This window comes from Oreochromis niloticus, linkage group LG9, assembly GCF_001858045.2.
Source record: "Oreochromis niloticus isolate F11D_XX linkage group LG9, O_niloticus_UMD_NMBU, whole genome shotgun sequence".
NCBI lineage: Eukaryota > Metazoa > Chordata > Actinopteri > Cichliformes > Cichlidae > Oreochromis > Oreochromis niloticus.
The window spans coordinates 903,551-916,497 of record NC_031974.2 but is presented as its reverse complement, the minus strand read 5'-3'; the positions used below and the strand labels follow the sequence as shown (position 1 = coordinate 916,497).

The 12,947-nt window shown below is 41.7% G+C and overlaps 1 protein-coding gene across 3 annotated transcripts in view; it reads right to left on the bottom strand.

The window, feature by feature from the left end:
* Positions 1-12,947, bottom strand: part of LOC100703031 (sodium channel protein type 4 subunit alpha) — a 243,891-nt gene that overhangs the window by 68,919 nt on the left and 162,025 nt on the right. For all 3 annotated transcript variants that reach the window (XM_019356723.2, XM_025910382.1, XM_013265205.3), the window contains exons 18-19: positions 11,232-11,393; positions 10,956-11,150 (exon numbers count right to left, since the gene is read on the bottom strand). In XM_019356723.2, coding sequence (XP_019212268.1) covers positions 10,956-11,150; positions 11,232-11,393 — 357 coding nt within the window. The remainder of the gene's footprint in view (positions 1-10,955; positions 11,151-11,231; positions 11,394-12,947) is intronic.

The following is a 12,947-nucleotide window of genomic DNA, read 5'->3' as shown; positions in this document are numbered from 1 at the left end:
GATCACTTAAATTACACAATTGAAAGCATATGTGTATTGTTTGTGTATTTATACACAAGCACTCATATATATTCAAATAATTAAAAAAAAAAAAAAGTTCATTTACCTGCTACTACCACACACCAAATCCGGTCGTTGATAATTCCTGGCTTGTGTAGCCACTAGGTAACAAAAGCTCAACACTGCCCCTAGCATCCTGGAGCACTTCTGTTGTGTTTTGTATGTGCTTTGTCTCTAGCGGCCACCGTAAATATACTTTTAGTTATTCACTCCACATAAAATGTAATAAATAAAGGATAAAATACAAAAACTATTTACATTTCAACTTTTAACTATTTAAATTTTCAGCTTTTTCCTTTTAAACAAATTTAAAGTGAAACAACACAAAACACTGCAAACCACAACACAATGAAATATAAATTAAAATATGAAAACAAAGAGAAGATGCATATTCTCTGTCATGTGGGCCTGCATGAATAAACTTTCTGAATCCTTTATCATCTGCAACTGAAACAGTTGTGGATGATTACTATACCTTTCTAATGTGACGTTGTTGTCCCTGGCTCTCTTTCTCTCTCTCTCCCTCCCGCTCTGTTCCTGTGCTACTGTGAGTGTAACTACCGCCCCTCCCCCCTCTGCCCAGTGCAGAACACAAGGCTCGCGTGCGGAGTGAAGCGGGAAAAAAGTGCGAGAGAGAGGGTGAGAGAAAGGGGAAAAACCCACAGCTCCCAATAAGGAGCCGGCTCGCCTCGTTCACTTCAAAGAGTCGGCTCTAAGAGCCGTTTCGTTCGCGACCGACACATCACTACTTTGAACTAAGTGGAGACGAGCTACGGAGGACTGAGACACAATGATCAATCTTTAACCCCATTCACAATTGTATGTGTCAGTAGCTGGGTCTTGTGTTATTTTGTATTATGTTATGTTATGCTCTTATGTTAATTTTATGTTAAAATCATGGGCTATTCTTAAGTTTGGTTTGCTGGTTTTCTATGCTTCCTCATCTTTGTAGGTTCCCCTTGTGTCCCTCTCCCTCTGTCGCTCCCTCTGTGTCTTGTGTCAAGCTTGCGTGTCCCAGGTCATGTCTCTTCCCGTTTCCTGTTTTATTTTGAAATTCTTGTTTCTATGCTGTTTGTGCTTAGTTTGACTTTTTCCTGTGGTGTCATGATTATTTGTGTCAGCTGTGTTTCCCCAGGTGTTTCCATTTCCCTATTTACCCTTCTGTGTATTTAAGTCATCTGTCATTCTCTGCTCGGTGTTGGTCTGTCTGCTTATCTTGTGTCATGCCACAGTATATTTTCTGGATTGTTTTCATGCGTCTGTTCAGGTCTCTATTCATGTTTCGAGTCATAGTTTTCACAGGTGCCTGTTCAGATTCACGTCGAGTCAATGTTTTCATGTTGAGTTTAGTTTATCCCAGTTTAGGTTTTAGTTTAGTCTTGCCTTGCTTTTCTGTTTTGGACTTCAGCTAATAAACAGCTGACTTGTGGTTAAAACTTCATCTCTCTGGTGTCTGCTTTTGGGTCCGTTTCACAGACACGCCGGTGGACCCAGTCGTGACAATATGCATGAAATAATAGTGTTCATTAATCAGTGCATAGCTCACATGGATGCCTTCCAGTGCAGGGCAAAAGTCAGGTACCAAGAGTGGAGTTAATAAATGAAGCTGACTAAGAAACACTTCTGTCTAAAATTCAGAATAAAAGTGTTTGTTGGAGCAAAGTAGCTAAACACTCAAAGAGGACAGAGACGAGGAGCTGCATCGCTTTGAATTCTGTTATCAGATGGAGTTTGCATGTGCTGGATGTTGTTTGTCCTGCATTAAAGCGAGCATCTCGCTCAGATCTACAGAGTCCCGTCATTCATCACGGTCGCTGTCGCTGACTCGCTGAATAATTTCATCATTAAAGACCGACTGTGCATACAGGAGCACTCAGCTCTGAGTGAAGTTCATCTCAGGTAGTCGAGGAGAGCCCAAGAAGCAGCTGCTGCTGTACTGGAAACAGCTGAGCAACACACACACACACACACACACACACACACACGCACACACAGGGGGAGGTGGTGGTGATGAATGGGCAGGTAACATGATCTGCTTTTGGTGCTTGTCCTCGTCACAACAAACCCCTGTGAGCAAAGCCCCCTGGGAAAAACCGTTTGCAACGTGAGAGATGAAGAACGAGAGAGATCCACTAAACCACCGGAAGGGTGAGAGAGAGAGAGGGAAGAGGAGAGAAAGAGAGCGGGCGAGACGGCGAGGAGAGGACGAGGTTATCTGTGAGCCTGTAATATTGTTTTATATAATGTTTGAACACAGGGAGGACAAATTGAGTTAGAGGGACGCCTAAAATGTACAAATACAGAAGCAGAAGGCTGCGAGATGTGAGCAAAAGTATATGGACGCTCTATTAAGACGGTTTAGAATCACTAACAGAAACACTGGAGCCTCAGACCGATCATTAAAAGACATGTTAGGGTCACATTTCTACAGCGGGTGGAAGTGCTATCCATCATTTCCCACAATCTGTGGTTGGAGTGTTTTAAGGATTTTGCATTTAGCTTAATTACTTTCTTAAAACAATGAATCTGTACACTCTGAGGAGAGCAGTGTCACAAAGTGATATTTTTAAAGCACGTTTACCTTAAAAGTTAAGTTCAGCTCTTTCAGTGTGACAGTTTCTGTGGTAACTGTGGTAACAACTACTGATCTTAAGGAAACCAATGAGAAATCAAAAGAAATGATCCAAAAAGGCTCTCTCTCTTTCAAAAGGCTGTAATTAATAAAGTAATAAACACAAAAGCTTGCAGTAAATTTTATAATATATGGCTAAAAATAAAGTTTTACATACAAAGCAACATTCACAAGTGTCCAATGTGTCTCCCTTGGATGAACAGCATACTACATGTCCATCCATCCAGCCTCCATCATCTATCATCCATCCATGCTGCTGATGGAGCCTATTTTATATATGTGAATAATCACATACGTGGTTCTACATGTGAAACTGAAATTGAAGTGTTGGGTTTTCTGCCCTGGGTTTGTCTCTCAGGTATCACGTACTGGAGATGTTTTAGGACACCTATGAACAAACAAAAACAGTTCAATCATAATTATCCAACCAGGTGTTTCTACGGTTATTAAATAGGATAGTTTTGCTCTCTTCATCCAGTTTGGGGGTGTTAGGGGTAGACTGCTGTTAGGAGGCAAGCCTGTCGCAGCTGTCACAGGACGAGAGGTTGGACAGGTTCTCAGTCCATCATGAGGCTCATAGTTCTGTGCTGTCCACCGGGTTTAAACATCAGAACTGGACCCTGAGAGCATGCAGTCTGCAAGCCAAGCCTCTCAGTGTTTACAGCATGGGTCAGGTGGACTTTTAATCATTTCACACAAAAAGTAGCACTTTTGGGGGGGTTTCATTATAAACTCCATGTTCAGGACACAGAGGAAATTAAAATATTGTTAGTGCTAAGAGTTCATATTCTTTATCACCACTGGACTGATTAATACAAGCCCAAAATGTCCTGGTTTCCATAATTGTCCACTTTTTCATTGTGTTCTGAATCCTGTTGTTTTATTTTTAACTTATAATAAAACTCGTCTTAGAAAAATATACATTTAATGTAACAGAGTTGATGCATCCCACCATTTATTTTCCTCCGCACGTGTGTTGTTTCTGCTTTGACCTGAAGCGCCTTATATAAGACTTCCATCTCCACCAGATGTTTCTTCTATTACGAATGACCCATCCAGCATATATGTAATTAATCAGCCAGACAATTCAAACTGCTGACTTGTGCTGTTTGAGCAGCTTTGGAGGCCCTGTTAAAAATGACGATGATAAAAGTGAATATATATGTATAAATGAAAGGAGAGGAAAAGAAGCGGAGAAAAAAACGGGAGAGGAGGAGGAGGAGGAGGAGGAGCGCAGAGGCAGGTGTGCTGCTGCTCAAGTGCTGGCTCAGGAAAACACATTCAGCTGCTCATTTGTCATAAAGAGAAACAGCAAAGAAACATCTGGTTCCCTCTCTGCAGCTGCACACACACAGACACACAGTTCAGGAACACGGTCTGCAGGAAGTAGCAGGAAACACTTTTCAGAATAAAAGCCCAGGAACAAAGGCTGCTCAGAAACTGCTTCTGAAGAACATCAGGACAGAGATCCACATGAATGAATCCATTACTCTTTTAGGATAATCCAGTGATTTACAACTTTAATCAATTTCACATTTACCTTTAATGACAAACTATCTATCCTGTTCTTAAGGGCTATTTGATGTGAGGCTGAGTTTGATTGGCTTTGCCATCAGTAAGTCAGACTCACTGCCAAGTGTTGACCTCAGGATCTTGGCAGAAGGATGTGGTCCTTCTGCTGTCACCGAGCGATAACTTCCAGCTCTTCCTGGGGAAGTTTGGAGTCAAGCAACACCTCCAAGTCTGAGGCCAAAGTTTTCAAGCAGAAGAGAATCAAGTGTCCACTCTGTACTGGAACTTAGTGATAAAGAGAGACCTGAGTGTGAAGGTGTAGCTGCCCATCCACTGGTTGTTCTATGTTCTCACCCGAATCTATAACCCGTGGAGTGATTGCAGTCAGTCCAAGTGGGACTGCGACTGCTTGGAGACAGGTTGCCTCCCATCAGATGACCTGTACAATGACGCTGATGATGAAAAGTGGCTTGAGAGGTTAACGGTGTTGCACATCCAACCTCTGCAATCAGTGGGTCACAGCAACTACTTTAAATCCATCCCCAACTGCAGCAAATACAATGCAACCTGCAGGTAACGAGGTTACGAGGAGGTGGACTTCCTGTGATTGAGCCATAAATTAGAAACGAATTGGTGACCTTGATATTGTTTAAATTTTAAAGTACATTTTTATTGGCTTACAGAAAAAAACACGCCAGGTCAAGTCCAGTGGGGCGGGGCTATTTGAAACATCGGGGTTATCACATCAAACTCCTGAATAAAAACAGCTAATTATAAAAAGAGCGCACACACGAGTGTTTCTGAATGTTCATCACTTGTGTGTCTCATGTAAAGTCAGTGTGTTACACACTTTACACCCAGACTGCTACAAACCAACTCAGCTTCAGCCTGCACACACACACACACACACACACACACTGTGACATACCCGTGTGCATACATGAGATAAGAGGTAATTCCGCACCTCTTTCTTTATCTGCCACTGAAAGCACGGATGGTTATCTCACACACACACACACACACACACACACACACACACACACACACTGTACGAGTGGCTAAGCAAATGTAAATAACAACACACATCATTAGGCGTGTGTGTACGTGGGAGCTCAACCAAACTGCATTCTGTTTTTAATTAAAATCAGAATCAGCTCCTTACAGTAACGTGTCATCTGTGTGCTCGTGTGCGATACTGTAGGTCTGCGAACAGCTGGTCCTCTCTCCTGCCCCGGTGCCTTCTGGGTGTTAGAGTAACATCGTAAGGTTCAGTGTCACGGCAACCATGTCTCACGTCCTGCCCACCAAATGTTTCTGTGACAAAACTCTGACTCATTAAAGTGAAACTTCCTTTTTTTGTATTTCTTCTTTTTCCTTATTTCCTCCTCATTTTTCCCTTTCCTGCTTCGATTCATGTTTTATTTTGCACTTTTCACTTTTCTTCCACTCTTCGTTCTCATTCTGTGTTTCCCCCTTTTGGTCTTTTCATCTTTTGAATTCCTTCCTTTCATTTTAATTTCATCTCGTCATTTCCTCCTTCCTTCCTTTCTTATCACCCTACTTCTTCCTTTTCCTTCTGACCTTTTCTCGTGTTTCTAAATCCCCCTCTTCTTTCTTTTACTGAATTTCTTCCCTCTTCATTTTCTTCTTCTTTAACTTCTTTTCTTTCTCCTTCCTTCCTATACTATATCAGTTTTATCACTTTCTTACGTCTCTATTACCCCTTACCTTTTCTTCTTATCCTTCTGCAATAATTATTTTTCTCTTTTTTCTTCTTTGAATTTGTTTCTTGTTTGTTCTTCTGACAACTTCTTTCATTTATTCTGTTTCCTTGAGTTTTTCTCACATCTTTCACTTTGTGAGTTCCTCTCCTTGCTCCTGTCCTTTCCCACTTTTTGTCCTCCTTCCTTTTTATTCTTTTCTCCTCCCCTTTTCCTTCTTCCTTCCTTCTCTTCCTTCCTTTGCTCCCAATTTCTTCCTTATCTTCTCTTGATTTTCTTTAATGACATGTCCCTCTCGTCCTTTCCTTTGATCTTTTCTCTCTCAGTTTCTGTTACCACCTCTTTCCTCCGTTTGGCATCACCTCGAGTTACCTTAACTTGAATTACCCTTCCTGTTTCCCTCCTGTCTGTTTACAGTATTTGAACATGCTTTCACTTGTTTCCTCCTTCCTCACTGCCTGTTATGAGGTCTGACAACGTGACATCCCATAACCACCACCAAAAAAAAAAAAAAAAAATCATACACACATACAAACACGTGAACGCATGCAAGGCAATGGGGCCATTTCTAAAGGGATAAATCACATGAATAGCAAAGGTTCGGTCATCACAACACACACACACACACACACCCACACACACACACACACACACACACACTTGTGTTTAGGCATATTCATTCACTCAGGTCAGCATATCCCTCTGCAGGAGGAGATACAATTCCTGTCACTGACAAGAGAAGAATAAGAGGCTGTTGACTGCATGCTTGTCTGCATGCGCGCGCGTGTGTGTGTGTGTGTGTGTGTGTGTGTGTGTGTGAGCTGTCTGGCCTATCAAGCTCATTATTAAATATCCATGAGACCATTAAGCTAAATAGATGAGTGAGACTCTATTATTGCTGCGCGCACACACATTTCATGATCCACTGACTGGTGAATATGAGAATCCACTACAGAGTATATTACAGAGTGCGAAGACTAGACGAGGAAGAGGAGGGACAGAACGAGGAGCCCAGGGAACAAAATGAAAATGATAAAAAAGGAAATTAAGGAGTAAAATTAAATTGTATTCGAGCTCTTTTTTCCACATTTGTTGATCCTGCTTTCTTTGTCATGTAAAGCCTCCTTTAAATATATTTATTTAAATATATTAATTCAATATATTCTATTTATCCGGTTGTATTTGGACCCCAAACTCTGGTGTTGGGATATATATACGCTAAGATCTGACTGCTACTCAGACACCTCCTAAATTGCTAAATCTGTTTGGAAAACCAAAACACTGGTATAAAACGTAAACCTGCAGGTTTAAATTGGTTTATTAGGCTATAGTTGATGCTATGTATTAAACCCACAATAACAATAATAATAACAGTATGGATCCTTCTATGGGGATAATTATGCAAATAAGTTTGGCTGATCAATCTTTTTGTGACTGTTTTATAGACAAAAAACTCTAAATAAAATTATAAACTAGAAAACTATTTTTTTGAGAAAGTCATTATTTTTGTTCTGCCTAAATCATCCTTCAGTGGGTGTGGAGGTAAAAACTCTTCTTTGCAGGAAGAAAACCCAAAACCAGTTTGGATCAAATATCTTTTCATTTATTTTGGATTTTTTTGCCTTGATTTAATCACCTGCTCAACCTCTCAGTGAAACTGGTGCCCAAGTTTGTATAAAGTCGCACTTCTATCAGTTTGGATGGATTTTGTTGAACTTCAACACTGAAAACGATAATAAAGATTTGTTGTTGTCATGTTTTGAAAATTATGCTAAAACCAAATAAAAAGCATCAAGAAACAGAAACAGAGCAGAGGGTTAGTGCAGGCAGGCCTCGTAGTCACGCTGAACGTGGTCTACAAATGCAGATGGGACACAAATGTGGAGCTATTTAAGATGCTTGAGTTGTTGTCACATTACCATTTCCCCTGCAAGCTGCTTTGAAACCCACCCTGAGCTCTAGCTCTTTTTTTTATGTTGTGTCTGATTTAATTATCATCATATTGTCACTGATGCCTGAAATCTTCTGTTCTTGGGTTTTGCTGCTGCTCTCCTTGCATCAGGCTCATGTTGGCTCATCAAAGATCATGGAGCCATACCAACAAATCTATGAAGTACTGTTTTTAACAATAAAAAAACATGAGATGGATATAGGTTCACAGATCCAGAAAAAACCTAAAAACTCTTCATCCAAGATATTTTTATTCCAAAAAAGAAAAGGCAGCATCGGTGCGGCACCTAGTTTCCTCTGCTGCCCAAACATCTCCTGTTCACGAGTTGATTTATCTGTTCGACCTGTTGTACTTTGGTTAATTTAAAAAAAAAGAAAATCTTGTATTGGTCTTTGTGAGTAATGTTACCCTGAGATCCTGGTCCTAGGAAGAAGCAGATTTATGGGATAAATTCATCTACAATCCACTGAGAATTAGGTAAGAGCCAGAAACACAACAGCTGAGACAAACTAGGAAATCATACAGCAGGAGAAGGTAAAGCAACACTTTCAAGTTCTGGGATTTGAGTGTTTTTAACGTTTATAGTAGGAGCAAATCCAGAAAATGAAGAAAATGAAAAACTTCAGCTCAGTCTTGAAACCAAAGTTAGGAGGAGGTGCAGGAATCAGGCTTCACCTCAGACTACTTGAAATAAAATATCCAAAGTTTATTATGGATTTTATTTTTGTCCAGTGAGGCCAAACACAAGTTGATGGCCGGCTTTATTGCTTGCATTCATTTCAGTCAGATATCCTCCCACGTTATTCCACAGAGGAATATCCTCTGTAGCTGAGGAGGTAGAGCAGGTCAGGCTTTAATCAGAAGGTTCTTATTGGACATTCAGCTACTCAGTGTCGAAGTATGGGAAAAGATACTGAACCCCAATCTAGCCCCGATGAAACAGAGTGTGAGTGTGTGATGATAGGTTTTTTAAAAGTGCTTAAAGGCATAAAGGAGGTGTGCCAAGTACCTGTCCTGACAGCTGCATTGAAATGTAGTTAATAATATTTAAACAAAATCTGGTTCAGATGTAGTTTGACTGCTGAACTTACTCATTATTACTTCAGAGCAGTGTCAACTCTACCAGTTCACAAGTAACCAGTACTTTTTCGACTAACGAGCAAAATAACCACAAACACACCCTCCATGTGAGTCAGTAAACCCAAACATTTCCCGGAAAACCTCATAAAATCCATCCATGTTTTTTCCCCTTTTATTCTTCCCATCACATTCCAATGTTTGCATTCATCAGTGTGTGTGTGTGTGTGTGTGTGTGTGTGTGTGTGTGTGCGCGCGTGTGTGTGTGTGCGCGCGCAGTCATTTAACCATCTGATAGTGGAGCTTTCTCTTCTCCAGTTACGTACTACTATCTGCTCTGAATCCCTCTGATTACAACACACACACACACACAGAGGTGATGTGTTCATGCTAGCAGGGGGTTGCATTGTATAGTAAGTGAGGTAAAACGAGCTCCGTGTGTGTGTGTGTGTGTGTGTGTGTGTGTGTGTGTGTGTGTGTGTGTGTGTTGGGGGGTGCTGGGTAAGATGAGATGACAGATAGTTATCAGAAGAAAGGAAATCTTTTCTGTTCTCCTTTTGTCAAGTGCGCCCTGCATTGGTCTGTGTGTGTGTGTCTGTGTGTGTGTGTCTGTGTGTGTGTGTCTGTGTGTGTGTGTGTATGTGTGTGATAACACTTACTCTACACAAAGATTAAACTGCTAATCCAGTCCAATAATAATAAGGGTAAAAACAAAACATAAAAATGGACTGAGCATAAAACGAGTGAAATATATTTAATGTTAAAAGGAGCTCAGCTTCAAGAATTTGCTCTGGAAATTTATTAATAGTAAAAATTATAAGATGAAATAAATGACTTTTTGGATATGCATGTTGTGATGGTGAAGGTCACAGGGCCATCAAAATCATCAAGCATCCCTCCTCTGTGGAGCACAAGTCTTCTCAGAGCAGGCTGAGCTGTCACATTTTCATCACTCAGCCTCGACTCGAAGCAGGATTCGATACCCACGGTAGCACATGGCTAAGTCACGTCATGAAAGCCCACCTGCTGACCAAAACACAGCTTCTCTCTTCTGCCTGACAGTTATTTTTAACCAGCTCTGTTCAGCCAAAATGCTGAATTACAGTTAACGCTAACCCTAACGACTGTCGACTCAGTCCAAAGTGCCTGGATAGAAGACAGCTGGCCTTTGATTCAAGCACTTTGGACTGGACCATGACCTGGATGATTAAGAACCTGCACAGACAAACACAACTACACAACTACCAACTCAGTTTGCTCACAGTTATGAGCAAAGTTAGCTAGCATCTCTCACTATGGTGTGTTCACACCACACTGAAGCAAATATCTCAACTTCTGCGAAAAATCTTCATCGAAACACTCATCAGCTGGGATTCTCCTGATAGTCAGAATCCAAGGGCAAGCTTATGGACGCTGTCTGACAACATCAGGATTTCTAACTTCTCGTTTACATGGACACTTGAGAAAAGTGAGAGAAATCATTAGACTTCATGGTGATTTATGATAACATCTTATTGTAACATGAGTCTAGTTATGGAATGTACTCCCTCCACTCCTGTTGACTGTTTGTTTGTTGCCTGCAGCAGTATTCGAGGTGTAAAACCTTTGTGTTTGGGTTGAATACGTCATTGCACCAACTTACAGGCCAAAAGCAGCCATTCCTCCTTCTCAACAACATTCCAGTTTGCCAATGTTGAATCATTTCAGGTGACTGTCTCTGGAGACTGACAATGACCTTGAGACTACAGGGACCAATGTTAGATAGCTAGCCAATGATGCTAATTTGCTAATGATACTAAAGTTTTACATCTCATCTACAACATTTGTTTTAACTTGCGGACTGCCAACACCAACTGACTGGCTGGAGCACATTCCAACTTAGTCCAATAGATTATCATACCCAGTATAAGTCAGTCACACCTCCCAAAAGTCATCATCATGATTAAAACACTCACAACACCTGTCGAAAAGGGATTTTTTGATTAAGCAGGTAGGAACTCACCACCAGGTTTCCGATGACCATGACCAGCATGAAGACGAGGATGCAGAGCGGCTGCCCTGCAACCTCCATGCAGTCCCACATGGTCTCTATCCACTCGCCACACAGCACCCTGAAGACGATGAGGAACGAGTGGAAGAAGTCCTTCATGTGCCAACGAGGAAGAGTGCAGTCCTTGGAGATCTTGCACACACATTCCTGCACAGGCGGCAGAAAGAAGCTCAATGTTCTGAACAAGTGAGGTCAGGCCCGTACCTTAGTCTGGGTCAGAGGCGTTACCTGGTAGTTTTTTCCAAACAGCTGCATGCCGACCACGGCAAAGATGAAGACGATGATGGCGAGGACGAGCGTCAGGTTGCCCAGAGCGCCCATAGAGTTCCCGATGATCTTTATCAGCGTGTTGAGAGTTGGCCATGAGCGAGCAAGCTTAAAAACACGAAGCTGCAAGGGAAGAAAGGAAAAGGAAGAGACAGCAGAGCTAAAAACAGGTTTCTCATATTATGTCATGGGCACATTGCTCAAGAGTTTCCCGCCATATTGGATGTAATTGAGCCATTGGTTGCTAGGGAAAAATGGAAGGTTGGCAGTGGTTCCTGCGGCTGTTTCCAGGTGAAATCAGATGTGAAAACAGTGCTGCATGAAAAACCACAGAGGTTCCCCTTCAAAGTAAAAGTTGTGCCTCAATGCTGCAGTCGACATGTTGCAAAGACACAACTTTTACTTTGAAGGCAAACTCTCCATTTCTGGTTCGTGTCACACTCTCCACAGTTTCACTACAGCCCAGAGAGCAGTGTTTGTTGTTAGGTCTGTGACTTTCATTCAAACTGCAACTGCAGCAACATACTGGCGATCAAAGCAATCACAAAGAGGACGGGGAATACACCTTTTTCCCTAGCAACCACTGGTTGGTCACTGACTGGTCTCTGGGCCTGTGTGATTGGGACCTTATTCATCTGATCCTATGATCACAAGTCCAAAATCATTAACATCACATGGTAGGTGTCTGTAAAACGTCGATAAAGGATGAGGAGAGTTTGGTGTGGCCTGTCATGGTTTATATGCTCGACAGTTTCGCAGTAACCAAGCGCCTAGCCTCCATTTTTATTATGATGATAGCCAAGTCGCCTCGTGTTCTTCTGCTAAATTTCATCAGCTTTGCCTGAAATGTCATGTTTGTCTGAAGTAAATGGTGTAAATGTGTCTTTGGATGGATCTTTAACAAATCTGACAAAACAAACAGAATTTAAAATCATAGTTTTGTGGATTTATGGAAAATTGCAGATTTTATTTATTTGAAGTTCATTTAAAGATTGTGTCTGAAGCTGCATATCCATATCGACACAGACGGGCTTTGTGTTGTTTCTGGACTCACAGGTGTTTTTTACTTCTCTGTTTATTTTAAATAAATCAACCAAAAGAGAGAGGAAGACTCAAAGACAATGAAACCATGAAACAAAATTAAGGTCAGCATCAGAGAGAGAGGAGAGAAAGAAAACAACAGTATTCAAAATTACGCAGCACGGCTGAGAAAACAGAGGAACAAAAGAGAAACAGAACAGAGGAAGAAAAAACAAAGAAACCAGGCCGACGCAGAAGAAAGGCTCAAACATCAGAGTGGCTTTATTAGTGTGTGTGTGAGTGTGTGTGTGTGTGTGAGTCTGTGTGTGTGTGAGTGTGTGTGTGCGTGAGTCTGTGTGTGCGTGAGTCTGTGTGTGCGTGAGTCTGTGTGTGTGTGAGTGTGTGTGTGCGTGAGTCTGTGTGTGTGTGAGTGTGTGTGTGCGTGAGTCTGTGTGTGTGTGAGTCTGTGTGTGTGTGAGTGTGTGTGTGCGTGAGTCTGTGTGTGCGTGAGTCTGTGTGTGTGTGAGTGTGTTTGCCTCTGGTGGAACCTGACAATACCCAGAGTGACACTTAGAAAGATTGACGCAGACTGATGAAGACAGCCTGCGAGAATCTGTGTGTGTGTGTGTGTGTGTGTGTGTGTGTGTGTGCGACTGC